This window comes from Camelina sativa, chromosome 15 (genome assembly GCF_000633955.1).
Source record: "Camelina sativa cultivar DH55 chromosome 15, Cs, whole genome shotgun sequence".
In the NCBI taxonomy this organism is placed as follows: Eukaryota; Viridiplantae; Streptophyta; class Magnoliopsida; order Brassicales; family Brassicaceae; genus Camelina; species Camelina sativa.
The window spans coordinates 29,198,471-29,221,187 of record NC_025699.1 but is presented as its reverse complement, the minus strand read 5'-3'; the positions used below and the strand labels follow the sequence as shown (position 1 = coordinate 29,221,187).

Here is a 22,717-nt window from a genome sequence, read left to right as displayed (position 1 = left end):
TCCAGGGAAAAAAAAACAAAGTTTAGAATATGAGAAAAATATGAACAATCTCTGAAGTCTGAAGTCTCAACATGGCACGTAGGCCTGGGCAAATATACTGAACCCGAAAATCTGAATTGGACCCGACTCGGATTGGTTATGGCTAGTTGGCTACGGGTACCGTTGGAAATGGTACGTCTCCATGAACCATTGGGGTTGACGACCACACGTATTATATTTTGTATGGGTGATCTTTAATAAATAATGGTCTGTTGTGTGTCCAATAAATACCCATGAATAGCCTATTTTTGTTTTGTTGTGTTTCCTTTATTAAATCTGGCCAATTAGTAGTTTTTTCATTTATCTTTTTCCCGTCAAAAACACGGTTTCCTAACCTCTCTCTCGCAGCTATGGTGTTTGGATTCCCTGGTCTCTGATTTGATTTCTGTATTGGGTCTGTTTTGGTTTCGATCTGGTTTTAATGAGGGTGGATCTTGGCTTGAGATCCTTGTGGTTTTTTCTCGGTTGTCTAATTCAAAATCTTTCAGATCTGGGAAAGAGAGAGACGGTTTTCGGGATTCTTTCTCTGGTTTGTTCCCGATTTTTTCCAGATTTCTCGTTGGCATCATGTGTAGGGATAATGGGGAAAATATTCGATCTCAAAATCTTTTTCCATGGGTTTCTTCTACGCGGTGGTTATGACTACGTCTTCTCGCCTTTGTTTCGGTTTGATTGGAGTGATTGGGCTTTATTTCAGGGATTTAGGAGTCTGGTCTTCTGGGATCTGCGGGCAACATCTGCGGGATTCTCAGTTTCCTTTTTGGGCGGCTCAGTGGATTGGTTTCGGGTTCGCGTATCTGGATATCAAGGCTGTTTTTATTGTGGAATTGCGTTTTCTTCTCCTCTTGGGTTTGTAGCAGTTACTGATGGTTTGTTTAGGTCTTCTGAGGCTCATTATAAATTGGTCTCCAGTCCTGTGGATATCCTTCATCCTCTATCGCTTTCTCTCAATTCCTTTTCAAAGTATCAGTGGGTTTCTGTTGGGTGTTCCCGAGTGTTTTGTCTTTTTGGTTTCGGTGGGCTCGTGTTTCTTGCTCTTTCCTTGGAAGTCATGTCTCAGAGTGGGTTGTTGAAAGCGCCTATGAATGGTAGATTTACGTCCTATTAGTTTATGTAATGTGGGATATAAGATTATTTCAAAAATATTGTGCCAGCGTTTGAAGAGGGTTTTACCGGGCCTTATCTCTGAGACTCAATCGGCCTTTGTCCCCGGACGGCTGATTTCAGATAATATACTGATTGCTCAGGAGATGTTTCACGGGTTACGTACAAACCCGTCTTGTAAAGGGAAATTTATGGCGATTAAAACCGATATGAGTAAGGCATATGATAGGGTTGAGTGGGCTTTTGTTGAGGAGATCCTTCGGAAAATGGGGTTTGCGGAAACATGGATTTCTTGGATTATGTTCTGTGTCACTTCGGTTGAGTACAGAGTTCTTTTGAATGGCCAACCAAATGGATTGATAGTCCCGGAGAGGGGTTTACGCCAGGGAGATCCTTTATCTCCTTATTTATTTATTTTATGCACGGAAGTTTTAGTAGCTAATATCCGGAAAGCGGAGATGGATAAACTTATTACAGGGATAAAAGTAGCGAATAAATGCCCGCCAATAACGCACTTGTTGTTCGCAGATGATAGTCTATTTTTCTGCAAGGTTGATAAGGATCAATGTAAGGTTATTTTGGATATCTTAAAACAGTACGAATCGGTTTCGGGACAGCAAATAAATTTTGCAAAATCTTCATTACAGTTTGGTCACAAGGTTGATGAGGTTACAAAAGCAGAGATGCAGGGGGTCCTTGGGATTACAAATTTGGGTGGCATGGGCTCATATCTCGGTTTACCGGAGAGTTTGGGTGGGGCTAAAACGAAGGTTTTCGCCTTTGTCCGGGATAGGATGCAGAGTAGGACGAATGGTTGGACAGCAAAACTGCTTTCAAAAGGGGGAAGGGAGGTGATGATAAAATCGGTGGCGACTGCTGTTCCAACGTTTGTGATGTCTTGTTTTCGATTACCGAAGACAATTACATCCAAACTCACGAGTGCAGTGGCTAACTTTTGGTGGAGCTCTAATGGTCAGACGGGAGGCATGCATTGGCTTGCTTGGGACAAATTATGTGTTAGTAAGCAGTTGGGAGGGCTAGGATTCAGGAACATAGACGATTTTAACTCGGCTCTGTTGGCAAAACAATTATGGCGACTGATTGAGGTTCCGGACTCACTCTTTGCTAGGGTTTTTAAAAGTAGGTACTATAGGAATACTCACCCCCTGGATCCAATTCGGTCTTATTCTCCTTCGTATGGGTGGAGGAGTATTTGTTCCGCTCGCTCTCTGGTATACAAAGGACTTATTAAAAGGGTTGGCACCGGGGAATCCATCTCAGTATGGAATGACCCCTGGATACCAGCTCAATTCCCGAGACCAGCTTTATGCACGGGCCCGCATATGGACCCCAATCTAACCGTGACTCAATTAATTGATCGTCGAACAAATACTTGGCGTTTGGACTTGCTCAATGAGCTTTTCGATCCGACGGATGTTGAATTGATAAGGGCGATACCTTTACGTAGCATTCAAAATGCTGACCAGTTCGGTTGGCATTTTACAAAAACGGGAAAGTATACGGTGAAGTCTGGTTATCACTTGGCCCGTCAGGAAGTTCCTCGGACTTTTCAGGCTTCTGGATGTGGTCCAGAGATTACTTCCCTACTGGCTAGTGTTTGGAGGGTTCCTTGTTCACCAAAAATTCAACATTTTATGTGGCAAGTCTTATCAGGGTGTATCCCGGTGGCGGCGAATTTGGCACGGCGGGGCATTGCGTGCGATCCGGGATGTGTCCGGTGTGGTGCTGAGGAGGAAACAATAAATCATGCCATTTTTGTTTGTCCTCCAGCTCGCCAGGTTTGGGCTCTAGCACATGTACCGGTGGGGCCGAACTCTTTCCCCACGGAGTCCGTGTTTGCAAATGTTGATCATTTTTTGGGTCAAAATAATCCAGCATCTCAGGTTTCAACGTTTCCCTGGCTTATGTGGTATATTTGGAAAGCTCGGAATGCACGGGTCTATGAAAATATTGACGAGCGGCCCGAGGAAATTGTTTTGGTCGCGGAAGGTGAGGCTATGACATGGCAACAGGCGCAGGTGGAGGGTGATATTATGGTTTTGACCTCAGCCGTAAACGCACCAGAGCCCGGTCAGAGGAGGCCCGCCGTAAATCTTCCAACATCTTTTACGGGGTATCGCTGTTTCGTAGATGGATCTTGGAAACCGAGTGACCCGCTTGCTGGTGCAGGATGGGTTTGTTCATCGGTCCAGGACCCAACGCTGATAAAAGGAGCTACTAATTTTCGACGAAGTCTCTCTCCCTTGCATGCTGAAGTAGAAGCTTTCATTTGGGCAATGCGGTGTATGATCGGACATGACTTCAGAGATGTGGCGTTCTACACAGACTGTTCAGACTTGGTGAAGATGGTGTCTTCTCCTTCGGACTGGCCAGCTTTCTCGGCGTACCTAGACGACATCAAGGTAGACAGGACAGAATTCTCGACTTTCTCCCTATCTTTTATTTCTAGAAACGCAAATGTAAGTGCGGACTCTCTGGCACGCCAAGCGCGTACCTCTCCGCATCATGTTTTGTATGTAAACAATTTTCCACCAAATTGGCTCGTTTGAGCTAATCTTTTGTTGACAAAAAAAAAATAATAATAATAATTTTCTGCAAAAATGTGAATCTGCAATTTTTTTACAAAAATGTGAAGCTGCAATTTCTTTGTAAAAATATATTTCATTATATCCCTACTATTATTTTGAAACACAGTTTATGGACTAAACCTTCGTTTTGTAAGAAATTACAAGGGTATGTCATTGGAGATATGACCAAATATTCGAATTTTTTAAAGGGTAACGACGAAATTTCACACCCCCTCTAAACGGATAAACACGCGGATCCTTTTGACCCGTTTATGTTAATTTCGGATCCTCTTATTTAATCGTGACCGTTGATTCATTTTAATCGTGTCCGTCGATTTAAAAGACCTAAAAAGGTATTTCTCTCTCTATGCTCTTTGTCGCCGTCAATGACTTACACAAAACTTTTTTCTTTAGGCTCTCCTCTCTCGCCGTCTCTCCCAAATGGATTTTTTTCTTTTTCTTTTTGTCGACAAAGTCGAAGAGATGTAGTCATGTAGAGGAAGAGAAGAAGGCAAAGATTTCATGGCTAAGGTTTTTGTTTCTCTTTGAACTAAATTTACATTTTAAGTCTATGTTTGATGAGTAAATTTCAAGTACATCGCCGTCTCTCCCAAATGGATTAAAATTTTTTTTTTCTTTTTTGTCGACGAACTCGAAGAGATGCAGAGGAAGAGAAGAAGGAAAAGAATTTCCATTATGCTAAGGTTTTAGTTTCTTTTCTCTTTTAATTAAGTTTATATTTTAAGTATATGTTTGATGATTAAAACCAAGTTTAATTGGAATTTGGTTTCTGAATCTTGATGTGTAGTGGTTTTGGATTCTTCTCTGGTCATCAGCTCGATTTTGAGATGATAAACTCAAATCTCTGATGTGTCTGCATTTTATAGGGTTTTAACTATAGTTTTTAGGTTTGTTTTGAGTCTTTTCCTAGGTCCAAGTGTGCTTTTAGAGTCCTTTTAGTCCTTTGTGAGTCTTTACAGGTTCTAGGTGACTTTGGAAGGAATCTGAGCGTTTTGGGGATGAAAACATGCATCTGGAGCTAATTGGTTGAAGACCGATTCGGGCTAGTAAGCAGATGGAGTGAAAGCAGAAAAACCTTCCGGATCGACTGATCCTCGCAAGATCGACCATTCCCGTCCCCGACGCAACTTTTCCTTATTTATTTTAAACCGACTTTTAGGGTTTTATTTTGATATTTAAGTTAGAGGCACGGCCTCCAGAGACATAAGCTTTATTTTTCTGAGACTATTTTGTATTGAGAGCAAAGGGAGAAGATCTCTAATCCTTCTTGACACTTTGGAGAAGATTTCTAAACCCTATTTTCTATTCTTTTGCAATTCAATTATGTTTTCTTCATTATTGATTTACTATTTCTGCTTTTCCATGTCTGAGTAGTTTCACTGTTGGGTTTAGGGTTTCAGAAAGGGGTTTTATGATTTATTGATGCTAGATTTGTTAGATTAGGGATTGATCTTATTGTTCTTCATCTATAGTTGTTCTTAATGCTTAAGCTAGATTGATCACCTAGATTAAGATCTTAGGTTTAATTCATCGGGGCACCAAAAGTGTTGTTGAGTTGCTTGAAAAGAACATAGGTGAGCAAGGTGATCCTTAGCCAACGACAGTTGAAGTTGAGGCACCTTGTGAACATAATCAAACTTGAACTTATTGCTTGCTAGGATTGTTTAGATTCAAACGACGGTTTAGAGTTTTATCAATTCCTTGCATAGATAGCTAATGCTGCGACAGTAGGTTAGTTTTACATTCGAGATTTGAGTTCAAGAACGGTGTTTAATGCTATCCCAATTTATCATCTAATTTCGTGGTCATGTCCCCTAACTGATTCCCTGCGCCCAATATTTCCTTTTTGATTTAAAGCAACTTATTTACTTTCCGTTTCCGATTCGTTACATTATTCACAAACTTCCTCCTTTGTTTTAGCTATATTTAATGTACATAATTTCATAGTGCAATTGTTTGGTCTCTGTGGATTCGATCCTGAAGTGTTACAACGATACCACTAGATCGTGGTGGAGTACACATTAGGTTTTAATTGACCTGTAGATCAATCTCATAAATCGTCAATGACTTAACCTCAAAAATCTGTCCAATTCATCTCTCCGATCAAGTAAGCTCGATTGTTTTCTTTTTAATCTGAATCGATTTGTGTAAGATGCTCTTCTGATGGGTTCTCTGGTTTTAAATGTTTTTTTTTTTCTTTTGGATTCATGATATGATCTTTAACCTTTTATTTGTATGTGAACTCAGGATGTATTCAATCAGGGAATCATCAAGGCGATCTAGGAGAACGAAGCAAGAGTACTTGGTATATCTTGAACCTCTGCTAAGGTTAACACAAATAGTTGGTTTGATGATTTGAATCGTATATTTTGTTATGATGACCTTGTGTTTTCTACAAAGTTGATTCTTTGAAAGGGGATATCTGGATATTGTACAAGCAGCTCATTATAGACACAACACAACACAACAGTTTCGTAGTGAGCTAGAACAAATAACAGAGTTCTCAAATCAAGGTATCATCGATCAGACGATCACATGCTCTCTCACTTTGTGAAAGTCAGAACTGGAATGTGCTAAGTTAATTAACTTACAGGTGAAAGTGCAAAGCTGCCAGAGATTGAGGTTGTGTATGTGTGTGATCTGGGATGGACTCCTTAGACTAAGCAGGCGACTAAATCACTGATTCACAGGTAGATTAATCTCATACACTCATCGTATGTTATAGACTTGACTCCTAGGTTTGGTTGGTATACTTAAGTTTGGTCTCACTTTTCATGATTTTTTAGTTATATACTTAGACAAGAATAATTACAAGTGTTGCAAAAGTATCATGAACTGGCTGTGTGGTGGAGGAGCCATGGTGATGACTTTTCTAGGGATCCCAACTTGCTCAACCAAGAGAACACCAGTTGGTCGGTCGGGTGCTTCTTACCTATCATAAGTACATTTGCCTGGTCCCTTTGGTTGATCCTTTAGGTTCTGATTAATTAAATTTGGAGTCTAAAGTTGCAGGTTTGGTTTGTTCAAGTTATCGATTGCATGCTTTATTTAAGTAATTGTAGAATTTGGTTATATAAGTTGTCTGTTTTGATTCTAATGTATAATGGTTATTAATTATCACTTAACGCATGCAGAAAGACGGTACATAGAGCAGAAACAGAGATTGGACGTGCGGAAGCTACCTACATAAGAAAAGAAGTCTCACAGTAACATGTGTAAGGAGGGTTTGGGCATGAGAAAATGAACAGGAGTGAAGATTCGTAGGGAGGTATGTGAGAACCAATTCAATGTTGCTAAAAATTAATAAAGTATTATTTCTAAAAATTAATAAAGTCTCTTTCTTGGTATTGTTCCTAGAAATTGGACTGAGTTTTGAATGGAATTGGTCCATGTCTGCAAAATGTCGAGCTCCCAAAGGTTAGTCTCCTGCAAAGGGAATAATCATTTTTTTGTATACTCTCTTTCATCAGATTTTATTTTTTTGTATTCTTTTTTCTAACTAACAGTAGCAAGAATCAAGGTTTGATGACATCTTAAATGTGTTTCTAATCTGAATCAGTACATCATTTGTTTCTATTAAGATCTTAGTTGTTGGGTAAGTTGAGGTAGAAAAAAGAACTTGCTCCATATTTAAAAATTTTGGGTAAAAAACCAATGATCAGAAACCTGTGTGTTTCTCAGGTTGTGAAGGGTCTGGGAGAGACCTTGGTTGGAGCATATTTTCAGGACGAGCAATGAGCTTCATCACCAAAAATACTTACATTGAGTCTCCAACAGTAAGAAACAAAAAGATTGTATTTATCTCTTAAGTTTCAGTTATAAATGAATAGAATTTTAACAAAGTGAGTGGTAAATTTTGGGTTGTACAGATGATCAGCTACCCAAGTAAGAGGATAGCTCTGTATTCTAAACCCTCAATCATATTCTGGTCAGACTCAAACGATGAGGATCTCGAGGGAAACGCAGGGGCTGGACTTTACGACAGGTTTGTTTATGTGCGTTTCTCTATTTTCAGTCTTTTTTCGGAACTCAAAAGCTGAAAAGGGTGTAATTGCTGCAGTGTGATAATGGATGAAGCGGAGGAAGTGGTGGTGGATTACTCAAGGGAGCCACTAATAGTGGACAAAGACAAAGCCTTTCAAATGCGCCTGTTCTCAACAATTGTAGAAGCTGGAAATGTGATAGAGACGCTCTATGGTTCTCCTCAAGACATGGAAGGTGTTGTCAAAGGTGGCCATATTTACATCGTCCAAGCTAGACCTCAAGTTTAAGCTCTCACTTGCTATTTCTGCGTCCCATTCCCTAAGTTTTCAAACAAATCTTATAATTACACTCCTGATACAAACATTGACTCATAATAAATCAGTATGTTGAAAAATCACGATTGTGTGGGGTTGTATGTGATGTAATCTTTAAAACGAATTGACTCATACTGTTTATTTTCAAACAGGTATATATGTCTTATGGCTATTTTATTAATAATTCAATTTTTTAATCTTGAAAATTAATTTTAGAAACAAATTCGCATTTTATGGGATTTTGAAGATTTTGTAGTTAAGGAAATATATAATAATTTATTCTTAAACACAATTTTTTCATACATTATGGGAATCAAGAATCAAAGAATTTTCTTTTGACTAACAAACATTAATTAGATATTTTCAACCATATATTCTGAAAAATATAGATATGGATAGTTTCAACATTTAAATATAAAATATAAATATTCCTAAAATAAATCTTATAAGTTTTGCAAATAACAGATTCATATTAAAAAAGAAATATGACAATAAAGGATTACTTTAAGATGGATATTTGGAGAATTTTGTATATTATTGAAAATATTTTGAAAGTTTTTGAGAATTTCTTACCCAATTTTTTTTAATAAATATTGCCTAAAAGCTAATTATTTAAAAGAGAACAGTTATGGTACACACAATTTTTGGCAGTGTGAAATGGCCAGGACGGGACAGGACGGAAAGGAACGGTGAGAACAGGACAATGTGGCATGTAAAGAACCACTTTAAGATGGGTATTTTGAGAGTTTGTGTATTTTGAAAATATTTTGAGAATTTTTGAGAATTATGATCTACAAACTATATATAAATTAAATATTCAGATAAAGATTTTATGTACTTCGTCTACATTTTTTAGCCAAACTTTTTTCAAAAATATTGTCTAATGGGAAATTATTTAAGAGAGTAAATTTATGGGAATAAAATTAAGGACAGCACCATACACGACATGTTTCCCGTTTCAAAATAGATACATGTAAGGTATGCCTTTGTTCTAAGGATTAAAACTGAAAGACTGATTCGAGAATTCCATAGAACTCTAGGAATTTTTTTGTATGGTGCGAAGAAGTTGTAAAAAAAGGTTAACTATGTTATATGTAAAGAACTACTTTGCGACGGGTATTTTGAGAATTTTGGGTATTTTTAAAAATATTCTGAGAGCTTTTAGAAATTAGAATTTCAACTAACTATATAAATTAAACATTCAAATAGAGAATACATGTATTTCATCTAAATTTTTTAGCCAAAATTTATTAATAACATTATTATATGGGTAATTGTTTAAAAGAGAATGGTTATGGGACATAAAAACTCTAACGGGATGGTTCGGGACATGACGGAATGGGATGGGACCGAACGAGATTTAATACCCCGTAACAAAATTACTTTAACATTTTCAACAAACACACAGACTATGCTTGATTATTAAGGATGTATTGCAAAAAGTTGTATATTTTCCAGCTGATGATGATGATGATGATGATGATCATGTTTATTTTTGGTACGGGTTGCAGTATTTGAAATATACACAAAAATTTTAACAACACCATAAAAGAGTGGCTAACTAATTTTTATGGAAAATACTAATAATATACAATTAAAGTTTTATATTTTTTTAAAAAGTGTATAATTTGACGGAATATATGTTTTACCAGTGTTTTTGAAGTAATTTAATTTACTACTTAAGTACATATACTTAAAGAAATGATAATTGAATTTTGAGAAAAATTCCTGTATATTTATGGTATTAAGACAAGAAATAGTATGTGTAAACTGAAACAGGTAATTCAAATAGTAAAAATCAATATATTGAACAATTTTTTTTTAAAAAAGGGAAAGAAATTTTAGATAAAAGTATAAAATCAAAAAAATATTGGTAGAAAAATTCAAGTGTCAAGGTTTCACTAATTTGGATAAGAATTTACTATGCAACAGTTAATTAACCACTTTGGAATGGACACTTTGAAATTTTGGTATTTTTGAAAACAGTTATATATTTTTTTTAAACTATAATTATTTGGATAGTTTCAACTAACTAACAAAAAAATATTCAACGAGAAATTTGGTATCCCATCTAATTTCTTACCCAATCTCTTTTAATAAACATTATCTAATGGATAATTATTTAAAAGAGAACAAAGAGAAAAAATAGCCGGATGGATATGGGACGAGACGAGACGATGGGATGAGACAAGACGAGACGAGAGAAGATGGGTTGGAACATGTGGAGATGGGACGGGATGGGACGTGCATTCCCGTTCTAAAGTAAATGTAATTCTTAGTCATTTTACGAATTTAAAATTTATATGAAATATTTGTCCCGTGCTGTAGCACGGGTTACTACCTAGTTCACATTAATTCTCAAACACTAATCATTCTTTTATTTTAATTTCCCAATATTAGTTATTTGTGTTTCACTATAAATTTATTTGTTTGATTTTTGAATTCAATAATTATTTATGGTTTCTCATTATATTAATCATGTTCAAGTTTTTCATATTTTTTTATAAATATAGTTTTTTGGTGTCTTTATACTCTTTTATAATATATATTACATTAATTTGATATTTTTTTTTTGTCAACAATTTGATAATTTTTTTATTTAACCATTGTTGTTTTCCGCTGATTAATCAGTCACAAAACTCCAACAATCACACATGTTTTTAACCGCTCTAAACCAGTCGTTCACAATTATTAATGTTTGAAACCACAATTGCCTGCTTACAAACTCCCGCAACCACTGCGTATAAGAGCCTTATTTATTTAAGTGATTCCTTAATACAATTTCATATCTTTTTTTGGTAGTAAGTAATTTGCATTGGTCTGAACGTTCTTATGTATAATCAAATTTCTCATTTATTATTGTCCATTCAATTGATAAAGATTTTGGTGGTTAGGTTACAATAATAAATACCTGGCGAGTATGTGACTCGTTTTTTTTCTTCATGGAAAATCTTTATAGAATTGTCTTAATACAACTTGCATACGTTTTAAAGTCTGGTCCTATAAATAAGTATCTTACTCCAATTGAAACCTAACAACAATTCAGAAAGCTCTTGAGGCATAAACCACCAGTCCAAAACGACGCAAGACAAAAACAAAATGTGAGTCACTAAATGAATAACGTTTTCTCATGTTTTCAGACGACACTTGTCTTATTTTTTGGTTTTTTCTTCAGGGGAAATGAAAGCAGGAACGTGTTGAAGCCGATGGACTCAGAGCAACTCAGAGAATACGGACATCGACTGATCGATTTCATTGCCGATTATTACAAAACCATCGAAAGTTTCCCTGTTCTTAGCCAAGTTCAGGTCATATCTACTTGTTTTCCTCTTATCCTTCGATGAGTTCCAATCTAGTAGCTTAATTAATCTTCACATTGTATCATGTTACAACAACAAACAAGTTCTTTAGCCAACAAACCAAATCTTCACATTGGTCTTGTTTGAAGTGAAAGTGGAGACTATACCAAGTTTTTCTTTGTGTGTGATTCAAAACTCTCTGGTTTCATTTGTTCACAATTGTTGATTATATTACTTGTATCGATGCAGCCAGGCTATCTTCATAAGCTTTTGCCTGATATCGCACCAGACCACCCTGAAACGATGGACCAAGTTCTTGATGGTGAGATAACTGAATTCCCCCTTATTGATCAATATTAAGAGTTTAAGATTGAATATAAAGAACACCTTTCTTTATTACTTAAGAAAACTTCCTCAAAAATTTAAGCCTCTCCAATCTCTCTCACAACTCATAAGTTATGTCACAACCTGACATCTCCTTATATATAAAACTTTTAGTCCTAATCCTATTAGGAAAACACGTTGTGCTTAGATAACCCCTAAACACTATGATCCTTATCTCTTAACCATTGCCCGGTTGGATAAGGATTGCCACATTCTCTTAAGTTGACTTCATGCTTAAGCCAACATTCTCCCCTCTAAGCTTGAAGTCTCTTACTCCAATCAACTCTCGCATTTCCTTGAATTTTATTCTCCCAAGAGGCGTTGTCAAGATATCCGCCTTTTTCTTCTCACTAGAAACATGTTCGACCTCTACTTGTCCATTCTCTACACACTCTCTAATAAAATGATACCGAGTGTGTATATGCTTACTGCGTCCATGAAATACTGGATTCTTCGAGAGAGCAATTGCAGACTGATTATCTATTCGAATGACAACCTTCTCACATGCCAACATTGTAATCTCACTAAGCAACTCTTGGAGCCAGATTGCTTGTCTCACTGCCTCGGTTGCAGCCATGAATTCAGCCTCACAAGAAGATAAAGCTACCGTGTCCTGTTTCTGAGAACACCAAGTAATTAGACTGCCACCAAGATAAAACACATGCCCGGTTGTGCTCCTTCCATCATCAGGATCCACATTGTGACTGCTGTCACTATAGCCAACCAACCTCAAATTTCCCACAGAAGAGCGCTTAAATGTCAATCCCATTGTAGTAGTGCCTCGTAGATACCTAAGACATTGCTTCAACGCAGCTCCATGAGACTCTTTTGGAGCCTGCATATATCGACTTAAGACACCCACACAATAGGATAGATCAGGTCGTGTGTGGAGCAAATATCGTAAAAAACCTACAATCCTCCTGTAATTAGTTCCATCAATATTTTTCTCCTTATCTTCTTTAGACAACTTAATACCATCTTCTATCGGCGTTTCTACCGAGTTACAGTCTTTCATACCGGTTTCTTCTAGGATTCTTAATGCATAACGTTCTTGACTCAGTGTTTCCATCATGACGTTGACAAACTTCAATGCCTAGATAGTAGTCAGCTTACTGAGATCACTCATCTCAAACTGCAGAGACATCTCCTTTTTAAAACTCTCGATGACCAATGTGCTTGTTCCAGAAACAAATATATCATCGATATAAACTGCAACAAGAAGAATCTCTTGATTCACCTTTTTCCAGAAGACCGATGGCTCCTTAGAACACTTTCTAAATCAGAGCTCCTTGAGAACTTGATTAAGCTTCTCATTCCAAGCTCTCGGAGCTTGTTTTAGACCATACAGAGCTTTGTGAAGCTTGTATACTTTATCCTCGCTCCCTTCTACAGTGAAACCATCAGGTTGTGAGACGTAAACTGTCTCTTCCAATTCTCCATTAAGAAACGCTGTTTTGACGTCTAGGTGATGAATCTCCCATCCTCTTGATGCAGCAAGACTTATAAGCAAGCGAATTGTCTCTATTCGCGCAACTGGTGCAAACACATCTTCAAAATCAATTTCATATCTCTGAACATACCCTTTTGCCACTAGCCTAGCCTTATACTTATGCTTCCATCAGAATTCCTTTTGAGCTTAAACACCCACTTCAAGCCTATAGCCTTGGCTCCATGTGGCAACTCAACTAGACTCCAAGTATGATTCTTTGTGATTGAATTCATCTCTTCCTCACATGCTGCTAACCATTTCTTTGACTCTCTCGCTTCATAAAAATCTCTAGGATCATTATCCACACACATTAATAGCTGCTCTCCTTCGATTTCTGCTAGTAATATGTAATCATTGAGATACTTTGGTCTGGTAATTAATCTCGATGATCTTCTCAACACTAGTTGACCTTCATTAGCTTCATTCCCCTCATGTTTGAATTCTTCATCATCATAGTTAGACTCTGTATCCTCCGGCTCACTGCTTTGATTCTCGAGTTATGCATCATTCTCCTCTGTTTTGGGTTGTTCTATAGTATCAATGCTTTGATCATCTCCTCTGATTCCATGATTTCCAAACACTCCAAACTTTATTTCGAAATTTCCAGCTCTGCTCTGTTCTTGAGTACTCGTCTTCCACAACCATCCTTATGTTTCATCAAATACGACATCACGACTTATCACTATTCTCTGAGTTATCGGATCTAACAACCGATAAGATTTTGTTCCGGGCTCTACTCCTAAATGCACCAACCTTCTAGACCTGTCATCAAGCTTCTTGAGATGTGACGTGTCCACCTATGCATAACCAATGCATCCAAAAATCCGAAGGTGCTCAACACTTGGTTTCTTGTGACGAAACAGTTCATATGGTGTTCTGTCTTTCACAGCTCTTGTAGCAATTCGATTAAGGAGATAAGTCGAGTGTCTCACTGCTTCTCCCCATAGATGATTTGGAATGCTCATATGCTTCATGATGCTCCTATTCATTTCCATGAGTGTTCGGTTTCTTCTTTCTACAACCCCGTTCTGCTGCGGTGAGTAAGGAGCGGTAAGGTGTCGTGTTATACCTGAGCTTTCATAGTAGGAATTAAACTCAAGTGACGTGAACTCTCCTCCCCTGTCTCTTCTAAAGGTTTTAATCCTTTCTACTGACTTTTGCTCTACAACAGACTTGAATTTCTGAAATTTTGAGAACGCATCACTCTTCTCCTTTAGTAGTATTGTCAATAAGAACAAATAAATAACGGTTCCCAGCTGCTGTGCTAGGTGTAATTGGACCGCATAAATCTCCATGAACTAACTCAAGTGGTTTTGTTGCACGAAACAGAGTTGCTTTGGGAAAGGATTTTCTTGCCTGTTTACCTAGAAGACATGAGTTGCAGACTTCCTTCTCTATTTTTACCTTTGGGACTCCTGTAACAATTTCTCTTTGCAGCATTGACTTCATTGTTTCAGGGTTTATATGTCCCAAGCGCGCATGTCATCTGTTACACTCGCTCAAGACGGTTAGATTTAGACATGTGGTGTCTTTTATGTCCATACGAACCTTATATAATCGATTCCTCGACCTGGTAGTCTTGACAACTAGCTTTCCACCATTATCATGCATAGTTAGATCTTCTCCTCGCATTTGTACATCAAATCTGACTTCAGTTGCCTGTCCCAGACTAATAATGTTGCTCTTTAAGTCTGGGATATAATACACACTAGACATTGTCCTTGCTTCCCCATTCATATCAATGAACTCAATGGAACCTTTTCCTTTTATGTATACTCTTGAATCATAACTGAATCTAACCTTCCCTGTAATGGTGCTATCCAACGAGGTGAAGTATCTGCAATCTCCAGTCATGTGATTACTTGCCCCATTGTCAAGATACCACACGTTATCTTCTATAGCATTTGTTTCATACTTCTTTGGATCGACCTTCTTCTCATTCAAAAACACAATCTCATGCATCATGAGCTCATCTGCATCTTCGCTGTCCTTTGTGTCTGTTTCAAGAGTCTCTTGTAATTTAAGCAGTCTATCCGGACACTCTGCTGCCTAATGGCCAAGTTTGTCACACCGGAAACACTCAACTTTCGACAAGTCTCTTGTTCCATTGAACCTTCCACGTCCTCTTCCCCTGAAGCGTCCTCCGCGACCTCTGCCTCGATATCCTCCATAGTATCCTCCATTGAAGTCATGATTTGCTTCATAACGGTTTGGTTGTGGTGCTTGAGGCTCCGAGTTTGTGTACATTAGTTTACTATGATCCTCGAGCACCTCTTCTTCTTCTGCCATACGTTCTTGGTAAGCTTTCGAGCGTCCCACGATATCATCAAAACTTGTTTGATTAAGATCCAGAACTTGCTCTAGGGAAGCTACTATGTATATATACTTCTTGCGAGGGAGGCACTTGAGAAACTTTTTGACAAGTTTCGATTCCTCAATATCTTCTCCTAGAGCAGCGGATTTGGACAAGATAGCAGATAGGTTTCCGGCCAAGTCATCAATGGTTTCTGTGTCCTTCATTCTAAGTCGATTGAACTCTACCATCAAGGTCTGCAATCTAGCTTCTTTAACCCGCTCTGCTCCTACATGTCTGGATTTTATGGCATCCAATACTTTCTTTGTTGTGTCTAGTTCTCCGACTTGTAGTATTAAGGTCTCAAGAATTGATTGAAATAGCAGCGCCATGGCAAGATCATTCATGTCTTCGTTTTCCTCGTCTGTTTCTATAATATCCCATGCTTTGTTAACTCTCAGAAGTATCCTCATGCGCATAGCCCAGACTGTGTAGTTGCTAGCGTTTAGCATCGGACACTTGATGGAGGATGGTCCTCCTCTGTCTTTTTGCTTGCTTGTCCCTGTTTCAACATCATCATTCTTTACCATCGTAACTTACCAGCTCTGATACCAAATATAGATCAATATTAAGAGTTTAAGATTGACTATAAAGAACACTTTCTTTATTACTTAAGAAAACTTCCTCAAAAACTTAAGCCTCTCCAATCTCTCTCACAACTCATAAGTTATGTCACAACCTGACATCTCCTTATATATAAAACTTTTAGTCCTAATCCTATTAGGAAAACACGTTGTGCTTAGATAACCCCTAAACACTATGATCCTTATCTCTTAACCATTGCCCGGTTGGATAAGGATTGCCACATTAATTCTCTTAAGTTGACTTCATGCTTAAGCCAACACCCCATACATGGTTTTGGTTGAGAGTAGTACGTAGATAAGTCTAAGCTTGATTTGGTTTGAGTTTCTTTTGGCAGATGTTCGGGCGAAGATATTGCCTGGAGTTACACATTGGCAAAGCCCGAGTTTCTTTGCTTATTACCCTGCCAACAGCAGTGTTGCCGGGTTCTTGGGTGAAATGTTGAGTGCTGGTCTTGGAATTATGGGTTTTAGTTGGATAACTTCTCCAGCTGCCACCGAGCTTGAGATGATCGTTCTTGATTGGCTTGCAAAACTTCTCAACCTACCCGAGCAGTTTCTATCCAAAGGTACTTGATAGCTATAATTATACATACAAATTAAGCTTGTTTGCTTATATTTATATATATATATATATATATATATATATATAAGACCTAATAAGTGTGGGCTTGAGTTGTATTGTAGGAAATGGAGGTGGAGTAATACAAGGGTCAAGTAGTGAAGCTATTCTTGTTGTTCTGATTGCTGCACGCAACAAGGTTTTAAGAAACGTTAGGCAAAACGCGCTTGAGAAGCTTGTTGTCTACTCCTCTGACCAGACTCATTCAGCGTTTCAAAAGACCTGCCAGGTGAAATTTTTCAGATTTGTAGTACTCAAAAGAAATTTTTGTAACACGAAGCTAACTTATTTCTATATTCTATTGTTGACAGATCGTTGGAATCCATCCTGAGAACTGCAGGGTTCTTGAAACCGACGCATCTACAAATTACGCTCTGCGTCCAGGATTGCTTCAAGAAGCTGTTTCTCAAGATCTTGAAGCTGGATTGATTCCATTCTTCTTATGTGCTACTGTAAGAAGTAGTGCATGTTAATTACTTGCCCTCTTGATACTTGAAGCATGTCCTCTGAAATATACATTTGTTATATTCCAGGTTGGAACCACTTCTTCAGCCGCCACTGATCCATTGGCTGAATTGGGAAAGATCGCTAACGTTAGTTATTTTCACATTATTTCAAACAAGCTGCTTCATTGAGACGACTAATTATGGCATATATATAGAACTGATACTATTTCTCTTGCTACGTTTCTCAGAGCAATGACATGTGGTTTCACGTAGATGCAGCTTATGCTGAAAGTGCTTGTATATGTCCAGAGTACCGACAATACATCGACGGTGTGGAAACTACAGACTCTTTTAGCATGAGTGCTCACAAATGGTTCCTTACTAATTTCGATTGTTCACTACTTTGGGTGAAGGTATATATATAGTTGCACTTTTAATCTCACCTTTCTCCTTTCTTTCTATCTTCGTGTACATAAGAAAATAATTAATAGTTGGAAAACAGGATCAAGATTCTCTCACTGAAGCTCTTTCAACAAATCCCGAGTATCTCAAAAACAAGGTATACAAGAAATATTTGGTTACCACAAATCTTTCTTATTTGAGTCTATGAGATTAATTAATCGTCTTGTTATACTCTTAATTTAAATTTTATTTGGCTAGGCCTCTCAGGCAAACTTGGTTGTTGATTTCAAAGATTGGCAAATCCCTCTAGGACGAAGTTTCAGGTTCTTTGCTTTCAGATATATTTAAATTTAAAGTCTTGTTAGAAGATCATTTTGCATATATATAATCTGTGTTTTGTTTTTTATTATTGACAGATCATTGAAACTATGGATGGTTTTACGGCTCTATGGATCTGAGGCCTTGAAGAATTATATAAGAAACCATATCAAACTCGCTAAAGATTTCGAACAACTTGTTTCTGAAGATCCTAACTTTGAGGTAACTGTTAAAATCTCTAAAACTCTTTAATTAGAAAAATATTTTAGTAAGAAAAGGTGAATAAGTAATTATTCTCGTTTGCAGATTGTCACACCTCGGATCTTTTCTCTTGTCTGTTTCCGCCTTGTGCCTGCGAAAAACGATGAAAAGAAGTGTAATAACCGAAACCGCAAACTCCTAGACGCAGTGAACTCTTCAGGGAAGCTCTTCATTTCTCACACGGTAAGTGACTAGTCTTTCTTCGTGTTCCTAATCTAGCTAAATAATGTTGTTAATTAATCAATTTAAAAATGTATTTGCGTTACTTGGGAAACAGGCTTTGTCGGGAAAAATCGTACTACGTTGCGCCATAGGAGCACCATTGACGGAGGAGAAGCACGTGAAGGAGGCGTGGAAGGTTATTCAGGATGAAGCATCTTTCTTGCTTCACAAGTAAATATAAGATAATTAAAAAACAATCTCTGAGTAATAAATCGGGTTTTGCCAACAAACCAGAGCATTTGAGTTGGGTTGGGTTTGGTTTGGTTTAATCTGATTTAATATTAAATTTATAAAAAAATAAAACAAAACTTGCTAAAGTCAGAGACTTATCACCTTTGGTTTGATTTCTGTAAACAAACTTTAGTAAGGTAGTCTTGTGTGATTGTGTGTATTTTATCCTCTTTATTTATTGTATCTTTATCTATTTTATTTGTATCTATTGTGGTTAATGTAAGCAGTGGAAATATTGTTAGACGTTTTATACCATGCGAGAAAATAAAGAACAAATCAATTTGAAAAATTACACATAAATCCCATGTAAACTGGTAATATTGCATTTTATATCTTTATCAAGTGAGTAGCTGTCAACACCACAAGTCGCATAGTTTGAAAACAGCTATATTTGATAGATATCGGCTAAAAGCACAACATTACTGTATTTGGCTATGAAATAGACAAAAGAAACGGATTGCATCTGTTTGTCTGTCTTAAAAAAGTTCCACCATTTATTAGAAAATAAATAAATAATTTGAATCACTATCATTAAAACTAGGCTAAACAATTTTAAATGATTAATGTTAAAATTAAATCGATGATAGGCGGATGGAAATTCACTTCCCAACAATATAGTACACTTAATTTCTCATCAATTTTTTTAGATATATATAGACAATGATCCTTCCGGTGGTTCACGATGTTTTTAGAGACAAGGTGTTGTAACAATCTAGACTTTCACTTTGTTAAGCTGTTCTAATCCATGTTCGTATTTTCAGAATCTCCATAATTTTACACACAATAACGGTTCAAACTTCAAAGTTAAAAATTTCCATCTCCATCATTTTCGTATTTGTAACGTTCCGGGTCTAAATATGTAGGTAAGCCCGGTTTGTTTAAAGGAAAGAAGGCTCAATTTTTTGTTTAAATATCTTTGCCAGCCCGTTAAGACCCCTTAGTGAAAATCACTAATTGTTTAACAAAAGCCTTTAGTTAAAAAAAAAAACTTTAAACCTTAAACAAAAAGAAAAACTTAGGGGCTGTTATTGGAGAGATGATTTCTAAATCCATATGGAATTGTAAATTTTAGAAATCAAAACAGATGGATTTTGAAATAACATGTTTTATCCTTGGATTTCAATCATTCTATTTTACACTATCAAATCCATTCAAATCCATATAAAACATAATGTGGATTTTGAAATCCAAAAACAAATCATTAAATGAATAACAGGGGATTTTAAAAAGTATTTGTAAATCATAGAACCAATAACACATGATTTTGATAAGTATTTTAAAATCAATGATTGAATAACACATGATTTTGATGGATTTGGAATCCATCAAAATCATACATCCAATAACCCCCCCCCCCCTTAATCTATTAGTATCCTTATAAATAGATAGCTAATTCATTTAATTTTACTTTTAGTCACTAGATTAGGACCCGCGGTACACCGCGGGCAAATTATTTATAATTAAAAACATTTAAATTATAAGTTATACTTATTGATTAAATAATTATATAATAATTGTTAATTTTATAGTTTGAACTATACAATATTATAATATAATTTATTTTTTACATAATATTTATTTAATCAATTTAATTAGATATATTTATTCTCTGATACCAATAGTGTATGTTTTACCCGTGTAACACCGAATTAATGATATTTTCAGTTTATATAAATATCGACAAAACCCGTCCGGCTATATAACCCCGTCCCGAGATATTTTAACTCACACTATATCATCTTAATTTTTAATATTTATTGTTTAGTATTATAAATATTAGATTAAGTTGATATGTTATTTATTAAGATTGTAACCATTTACATTTTATAAGATTGGCTCTTTTTATAAAGTTTAAATATTTATAATACTTAGAATTCTTAAAACGGTTGAGTATTTCTCATATTTGAAGTTTCATAAAAGATTAAATATATTATTAATATTTTAAAGGTCTTCTAACTTTTTTAAAAGTTGAAATATTTACAATATTTAAACTTCTTATAATATTTGAAACTTCATAAACTTTTAAATATTATTAATATATTGTAAAGTTTAACTTTCTAAAAATATAAATATTTATAAGTATTATAAAATATAAATATTTATAATATTTAACTTTTAAAAAGTTTTAAATATTTATAATATTTACCTTTTAAAAAATATTTAAAATAAAGAACCGGAATAAACCATAAAAGTTTTTTAAGTTTGAATGTCTAATAAATTAAGCTTTCTACTCATTTGTGTTCTGAATCATTTTGGCCTCTTTTATAGTATGACTCTAAACTATTGCCTAATTTTTTAGGCGATGTGAAATATTGTACCCGTATTTTTTTATTCATCTATTGAGTAATATATGTCCGTTTTAATTTTTTTTTATTACATTATATGCAAGAAAAAATCAAAAATTTTATTAATTAAATGTATTATAGAATAACTCAAGATCATTTAAATAAAAAATTAAATAAAAATGAAAGAGAATCATATATTTATGTTTAAATGAGGTAGACATATTTCTTTATTTTTTTAAATCTTACCTATAATTAATTTTGAAATTTTTGGTAACTAATATTAATGCCAATGCATTAAATGCAAAAACTTTCCAAAAATTATTTTTGAGCAAAAGCTGCTGCCAAAATACTAGTATAGACTAGATTAGGACCCAAAATAATTTATAACTAAAATATTTATAACTAAAATATTTAAATTATAAGTTGTATTTGTTTGTTAAATACTCCCTCCGTTTCAAAATATAGGATGTTTTAACTAAAGCACACATATTAAGAAATCTTTACTTTTAACATGTTCAACCAATCAGAAACAATACTGCATAATATAAAATTCTAAAATAATCTAAAATTTACCTAGTAATTTAAAAGCATCCTATATTATGAAATAGAAAACTTCTCTAAAACATCTTATATTTTGAAACGGAGGGAGTATACTATAATTATATAATAATTGTTAAATAAACCATATAATACCACAATATAATTTATTTTTTACATAATATTTATTTAATCAATTTATTTAGATATGTATATTCTCTGATACAAACAGTGTTAACAAAATAATAAAACGATGTTTTATCCGTGTAACATCGAATTAATGATATTATTTAATTTATATAAATATCGATAAAACTCGTCCCGCTATATAACCCCATCCCGAGATATAANATATATATATATATAGGTCAATTGACAAAAATAGCACTATTTTAAGTTTTTGTTCCAAAACTAGCACAGATTATTAAAAATTTCAAGTTTAGCACAATTTTTATTAAAATAAAATAAATAAGACACTCACACAATTCGTTCTATCAATTTTTGGAACTCCGATGAAGTTTATGAGCTTTTGGAACTCCGGCGGAGCTTATGAGGAACTCCGACGAAGATGACAATGATGATTTCAAAATCCCTTCTTCCTCCCAGCTTTGGATTCGTAAACCTCTTTAACCTGCAAACATAAACATCTCTCACCACTCTACAAACAAGAAGCCCAGATTCAGTCGTTATCCGGGAAAAGAGAATGTGACTCTGCCTCCATCTCCGCCTCCTAGCTCCAACCCATCTACTGACTATGGTACGGATCTGCTTTGCTCGTCATCTGTTCTTGATTGTAGCGTAGTTTGTATCCTATCAAGTGTTGATTGCTCTATAAGAGATTTCACTACTTCAATTTGTTTTCTTGGGGAAGAGGCCCATGGTTTAGTTGATAAATTAGTAAATGATGTATGTTTTAAGGTGAATTGTGAGGGCTATTTATGCAATTCTATGGAGTCGAGTTCATCTTAGGTATGGGAAAACTCTGATTACAATTTAGTTTTAACCTAAAATTTGATAAGCTTGTATGTGTTTGATTGAATCTGGGCTTGGGATTGAAGAATATTTTTATTTTCTAGATTCTATTGCAGTTGGGTCTGAGGAAACTCTTGATTCTCTGTAACAGTGAAATGAAGTTTAAGGCATTTATGATTGAGAATGGTGGGAGTCTTTTAGAGAAGATGTTTCTTCCAACATTTGAAAAAATGGGGAAGACCTGTCATCTTCTTCTCACTAAAGA

At 35.6% G+C, this 22,717-nt stretch overlaps 3 protein-coding genes across 4 annotated transcripts; all 3 read left to right on the top strand.

The window, feature by feature from the left end:
• LOC104748915 lies at positions 620 to 3,714 on the top strand. The gene is made up of 4 exons (XM_010470494.2): positions 620 to 1,012; positions 1,194 to 2,283; positions 2,386 to 2,942; positions 3,048 to 3,714. Exons 1-4 carry the CDS (start codon positions 620 to 622, stop codon positions 3,711 to 3,713), a joined length of 2,706 nt encoding a protein of 901 aa, XP_010468796.1. The 3' UTR covers position 3,714.
• On the top strand, positions 5,913 to 8,134 carry LOC104747837 (alpha-glucan water dikinase 2-like). 2 transcript variants are annotated; one of them, XM_019237407.1, is made up of 7 exons: positions 5,913 to 6,265; positions 6,346 to 6,442; positions 6,887 to 7,020; positions 7,110 to 7,169; positions 7,434 to 7,528; positions 7,622 to 7,737; positions 7,813 to 8,134. In XM_019237407.1, the coding sequence occupies exons 4-7, from the start codon at positions 7,142 to 7,144 to the stop codon at positions 8,021 to 8,023; spliced, it is 450 nt and encodes a 149-aa protein (XP_019092952.1). In that variant the 5' UTR covers positions 5,913 to 6,265; positions 6,346 to 6,442; positions 6,887 to 7,020; positions 7,110 to 7,141; the 3' UTR covers positions 8,024 to 8,134. The 2 variants fall into 2 exon arrangements, with proteins under 2 accessions (XP_019092952.1, XP_019092953.1); XM_019237408.1 differs by lacking the exon at positions 5,913 to 6,265 and having other exon boundaries at positions 6,322 to 6,442.
• On the top strand, positions 11,087 to 18,913 carry LOC104747835 (tyrosine decarboxylase 1-like). Its single transcript, XM_010469540.1, has 13 exons — positions 11,087 to 11,151; positions 11,226 to 11,358; positions 11,599 to 11,671; positions 16,495 to 16,725; positions 16,844 to 17,007; positions 17,090 to 17,230; positions 17,312 to 17,371; positions 17,473 to 17,637; positions 17,727 to 17,783; positions 17,885 to 17,949; positions 18,043 to 18,166; positions 18,251 to 18,388; positions 18,483 to 18,913. Coding segments are annotated over exons 1-13 (1,473 nt in total). The 5' UTR covers positions 11,087 to 11,149; the 3' UTR covers positions 18,603 to 18,913.